This window comes from Alligator mississippiensis, chromosome 12, assembly GCF_030867095.1.
Source record: "Alligator mississippiensis isolate rAllMis1 chromosome 12, rAllMis1, whole genome shotgun sequence".
In the NCBI taxonomy this organism is placed as follows: Eukaryota; Metazoa; Chordata; order Crocodylia; family Alligatoridae; genus Alligator; species Alligator mississippiensis.
In genome coordinates, this window is record NC_081835.1 from 49,577,076 (window position 1) to 49,583,075 (window position 6,000).

The 6,000-nt window shown below is 43.7% G+C and overlaps 1 protein-coding gene across 7 annotated transcripts in view; it reads left to right on the forward strand.

Annotated features, from left to right (window-relative positions):
• PNPLA7 (patatin like phospholipase domain containing 7) overlaps window positions 1-3,105 on the forward strand; it is a 280,484-nt gene extending 277,379 nt beyond the window's left edge. For all 7 annotated transcript variants that reach the window (XM_059715474.1, XM_059715475.1, XM_059715477.1 and 4 more), the window contains 2 exons: window positions 629-732; window positions 1,758-3,105. In XM_059715474.1, the coding sequence (XP_059571457.1) occupies window positions 629-732; window positions 1,758-1,838 (185 nt within the window). In that variant the 3' untranslated portion in view covers window positions 1,839-3,105. The remainder of the gene's footprint in view (window positions 1-628; window positions 733-1,757) is intronic.
• The last annotated feature ends 2,895 nt before the right edge of the window (window positions 3,106-6,000 follow it).

A 6,000-nucleotide genomic window follows, 5' to 3' on the forward strand; every position in this document is an offset into this window, starting at 1 on the left:
GGGCTCTCCACAGGTCTGGAAATCAGGGGAGAAGTGGCAGCATTTATTCTCATAGCTCTGGAAACCCAGCGGGAATTAGAACTGCCACCTCTCCCCTGTCACTTAATTATAGGGCCCATGGGAAGTCCCACAGGCTGGATCACATGGCACCCCATATGCCAGATCCAGCAGCCTGTAGGGTCAGACCTGGCACATGCAGTTGGACCCCATGCATGGGGTCACACCTAGTGCATGGCCCAGCATGCTGGATACAGCCCACAAACCGGCTCTGCCTCACTCAACCGGACCATGTGCCAGAAAGGTTGAGCACCACTGCTATAAACTATTGGTTTAGGCTGTGGCAGACCATGGTGTATTGCCTTATCTGTTATAGATTTCTGTGTCTTCTTTGCCAACTGCTAAGTTAGAGCGAGAAGTGATGTTTTTTAAAACACTAACTTAGTTGGTATTCCCTTGGAGAAAGTGACTAGTACATTAAACTTCCATGAATTGGCCAAAGATGACTTTACTTCCTAGCCCAGGGCTGTGTTGCCATGGTATGATAACAACCATTGTAATTCTACTCTATTTCCCTTGGCTCCTGCTGGTACCAGCTAAAACCACTATTTTTCTTTTCCTTCCTATTCAGATGAATCTGATTATCAGACTGAGTATGAGGAAGAAATTCTAGACAGCCAAAAGGACGATTATGTTAATTTCCTAAGCAGCCAGGTTGAAGAGGACACTGATTCGGTAAGAACTATGCTCTAGATTCTCCACAGGTGTTCGTGTATGTGTACATGCTTTAGTCTCCACATGAGCCGTGTCAAAGCAAATATGTTTCCTGTAGGCATAGACACCTGTCTGGGTTAAATCCCATGGAGGGAGGAGGGTGTGAGAAGGTGACAGCTGAAAGAAGCATCTTCTAGGACCAGTGCTGGAAGGAGTCTGGCAGGACCATGTCAGTCTGTGGTATCATATGGATATTAAACATATTGCCAAGCCCTATTTGCTCTATTCAGATAGTCAGTGGTCAGGTGGCACTTTTATTCTGTGTAAACCACAGTCTTATAAAACAGAACTTCTAGCCTTCAGGAAGAACAATTGGAAAAAAACAGTTCATTAACAGAAGCTTTTGTGTGGCTGAAGTTTGTCAGTATTCTTTGAAGAGTCTCATCATTTTGTAGAAGTGTTGACATAAGTCTTTGTATCTAGCTATGCATGCTCTGGAAAGAGTGGGTATCCTATGACTAGCATTCACATGTCATCTGTGTCAGATCAGTGTTGACCAGTAGAGTTTTCTGACCTCCCATTTTGGAGCAAAAGCATAGAAGAGATCACAGAGCTCTGACTCAGATAATAAAGTTCCCAAACAGTTTGTCATTGCTCGTCTGTCTTCTGGGTAATGCCCCAGCCAGTTTGAAGGAGCCACAGAGGCCTGTTTATATTTGTCATGAATCATTCTTGGATAGGAGTGTGTGAACATTATGTACAAATGTGCCCGTATAAAATATACACCCAGGGAATGATGTGAAGTTGTGTCTGTGTTTGAGTTGTGAGCTGTCTGCCATTTTTCCTTGGCTGTATTTAAAAACTTCATTAGCCACAATGGTCTTCATGAGACTAATGTCTGAAAAGTAGAAGGGTAATGGGGGGAAGGGAGCTGGGGAAAGGGAGGGAGAAGTGGTTTTGTCTATCTGGAGTAGATTGTTAAATCCTTTTTCAGATCAAGTGTTTTCTGTTGAAGAGCATTCGCATGACTTTGTTTTCTGTTTCAGGATGAAGACATGCAGATAAGAAAACGCACCAACATCCCCAAAAAGGAGCGCCATCCTGACAGCATGGAGGAACCAAGCTAATGCCCATGGGGAGCCATCCAGGCTAGTGTGCCATGTGATGACATAACTCTAGTTTCACTGACAATAGCCATTTTATTAAGAAATTGCCTGATTGAAATGAAGTGGTTTTTCATTTTTTTTCAGATCAGGGTGGTGGGGCTGGATATCTGTCCTTAGAGGAAATATGCAATAAAAAGCTCAAGTGCCTTTGTTTTACCCAAGTCCCCATGCCCAGAGAGACATTGCACTACAGAGATTCAAGCTGACTGTTATACCACACTCTGCTCTTCAAGTGCCAATGTGTGCTACAAATCACTAGTTTCTGTGGTGCTGGCAGGATGAAGGTGCACTCTGGGCATTGTCTGTGCTTGGAAGTGTATTCAAATGTCACTTTGGATTTCTGCTGCCATGTGTCCTGTTTGCTCTTTTGGCCTTGCAGGCTTCAGGAAGAGTTGAATATGCCTGGAAAGAATATGAGCTGCCACTGTGAAGAAGGATGAGTATATGAACATTCAGGAGAGGGAGGAGTATTTGAATATGTGCTGGAGAGAGGAATGTTATTGCTTTCATCTCACATGGGCCAGATAACTATGTTGTTAACTCTGGATTTATTTTACAATTGGGTGCATGGGAGTAGTGCTGTGGTATTAGGGGAAAGAGTCTGTCTGCATTTCCCTGGAAGACTCAAGAGGAAAGCTAAGTCCTTCAAGTTAGTTAATCTGAACCTTACTCATTTGCTTCAGATGCTATATAATGAAACCATCTGCAGGAGCATTTAATGATGGTGCATTTAGTAGCTGTTTGCCAGGCAATTACAGAGTAGCTACATGGCTATATCTGCCTTGTGAAATAAAGTGATACTGCTGAAATCAAATGTTTGTGCATGATTCTCTGTTTGCAAGATTTTGTCCTGGATCAATGTCAGTTTTGCGGGGTGTGGTAAAATGCCAACGAGGGTATGTCAAATCTATACGAGTAAATATTTTAAAGGCTTCATCACAGACACCCACTCTTGGCTCAACGTTTCAGGAGTTCCACAGGGCTGCAGCCACCTCCATGAAAGGTTTTGAGTCCCACGTGTCCAGCAAGGGATGCTCTGTCATCATCCTAGTGGAAGGTTTCGGAGTATTGGAGATATCCATAATGCAGCAACAGCCCAAAAATCTGAAGTCGCTTCTGCTGATACCTGAATCAAAAGTGACACCTGCAATTTGGAAGGCACCTTTGACTTGCATCCACAGCTGAAGTCATTTTTATGTATATTTTTAAATAAAACTATAGGAAAGAAGTCTGTGTGTGGTGGTGTCATTCATAAGAATGGTCCCTGAAACATGGGTAGCTGTGTCAGTCCACATGGCTGTTCACTGTCATGAGGCCTTGCAGCAGCTAGCGAACCTTGGACAGCACCATGGACTCTCAGGTTCTTTTTACTTTGCATCTGTTGTTGCCACTAGTCCCAGGCGGCTACAGAGCAAAGCTAATTCCTGATTTATGTGGGTGCTGCTGAAAGACTGTGGTGTTGTAGGGGCAACTATTAGCTCTCCAGTTTGATTTTTGGGTCATCCAAGCAACCAGTGAAGGGTCCTTCAGAGAAATATCTCGCATCATAGAATCCTAGAAAATTAGGGTTGGAAGGAACCTCAGGAAGTCATCTAGCCCAGCCCTGAGTGTGCTGACTCTCTAATACTAAATGCAGCTCCACAGCCATCGAGTGATGCTGCTGTGAGAAGTCATAGCAGGTGAGTGTCTCTATGGGGCAGGTAAGTATTTTGAAGTCATTTGGTAGGAGCCTTGTAATTATGAGATCATTGGGGCCTAGCTTATTTTATATACTTATTTTAGATACCCTCTCATATCAGTGTCCCTGGGCCTCTGGAAATTTCCTTCTACACATATGCCTCACATTATCTTTTCCTCCTTTGACACTGCTTGTGAAAATGCACTTTCATGTGAAAGCGCAGTTTTGCTTGAAATGGTTCCGATAGCAATGTATTGGCTAATATTTTCAAACTTTAGAGCCTCAGGATAGTTTACTTGTTCTCTGTGGCATCTACTGATATCAGAACTGCTGAAAATCAGAGCCCTTGTTTAGGGGTTTAACTTGGGTCAGACCTTGGTTATGAGGTACAGACTGAATCTTTCTCTGCATAAGTGCTGAAGCCAAATTCTGAGTCTGATGCCATTAAACAACTTTTTTTTTTTAAAGCCAGATTATAGCCGAGAACTCTTTCTTGTGCTGAGAGAGTTCAGTGAAAGAGTAGAGTTAAAGTATATAGTAAGTTTCTCCTTTCTAAAGGCAGCACACTGCACTTTGAGATGGACTCACCCACATTAGGTGCGTCTACAGGAGATGTTTACTGTGGAGCTGCCTAATTAGGTATCCCATGAAAGTCTCATAGTCCACATGTGCGCCCCTATTAGGCCGCAGAAAATTAATAAACTCTGCCGTGGGTTGACACTTGTAAATGCAAGTATTATCCTGTGATGGAGTTTTGTAGTGTGCAGCAACACACGTGTAGACACTGATGGAGCTGGCTGAGGCACAAAGGTGCCTCAATCGGGGCACTGCCTGCTGGCTAGCCCCACAATGCAGCACCTTCGTGCCCCAGCCAGCTGTTCTGCAGCACGTTGAGCCCCGTAAGAACAGCCTTGGGCTAGCAGTCTGACCCCCAGGCTCCCTGCCAGCAGGGGTTGCTCCAACCCAGCTCAATGTACTGTGGTCTTGGGCACATATGTAAATGTGGTGCCTGGGAGCAATAAATTCTGGCACAAAATGCACCAGAGTTTATTGCTTCAAATTAATTGCACATGTAGACGTGCCCACTCTATAGCTATTTCCTATGGCAGGATGCCTTTGTCTATTGAGTGAAAGGCCTGCAGTTATAAGCATAGAAAGAATGGCAATGAATACACATATAGTGAATGTAATGTCTGCCAGATTTATTCAGTACTGGCAGGTGGCTGATAATCTTATCTCTGCTAGACACATGCAAGATAACCATCTTCAATTGGAAAATAATAAACAGAAATAAGCAAAAATCCAAAATGAATTCTATTGAAACTAGGTATAAAGGAAATTATGTTTCTTCACTGTCCATTTATAGCTGGGCTACAATATAGAAAGAAGCCTTTTCCTAATTGGGAAATGGGGCATATGCCTAGAAAATATATGGTAAACTGAAGAGATGACTAAGCTCTCCAGATGGAGCCCACTGCAGCTTGTATTCTTTTAAAAAATGGAGGAGTAGCCTATAAAAACTTAACAAACCCAGCTTGAACTGCTTCTTCTTTATCCAACCAGAGACTGGGTTGAATGGCCTTTACTGTACAGCTGAGTGATTGGATGCTGTGCTGTGTTATTTTGCCCCAAGAATGACTTTTTTGTACATCCCATGCTCTACAAGAGTTGCAGCAGCATTATGTTGACGAAGAAAATGTGGAGCATGATCATGTACAAATGAGTCTGCACCAGAAGGTCAAGGATCAGCCCAGTTTATACAGTGACTCTCAGAAGTTGGCAGTTGCAGCTCCCTGTGTATTGTCTAGGTGACTGCCAGCTGCCATGCTAGTTGCTTGGCCAAAGGACTAGTATCTGAGGCATTATGGGTGCATCTACATGAGATACTTAATGTGTGGTAGCCAAATAACACTGCATAGTAGTGTGCTGGGCAAAAGCCGTGCAAAGACTAGGGGAAAAGGCAGACTTTCTGACATGCCTTGAAGGTTACCAGATCTGGCCTCTGGCAGATCATAATAGATCATAGTCTGGCATAATAGATCTGGCCTCTGGCAGATCATAATGCAAAGTGCCCATATAAAATAGAGCATGTCTGCCCTTCAGGTGCAAGTTCTGAAATCAGGGGCTCCCCTGAAAAACAGAACAAGCTCCCTGTGTATTGTGGAAGCGGCAGCTCTGATCCTGTCAGCAAGGAAAGCCATCTTTTTAAGCAGACAGGCCTCAAACCAGTCAGAACTTTAAAAGCTAATGCAATAGTTGGAGTTCTACCTGGAAGCCAATTGTCAGCTAGGCTGTGCTTTAGAAGTCCAGCTGTTGTCTAGGATTTGCATAGGTGTAAATGAGCACAAACACAGTGAGGCAGAAGGGAACCAGGCTCTGTTGCATCTCAGCTGTTACAAGCTGATAATGCAGAATCTCAGAATATGCAACTCATTAGGGCTGTAA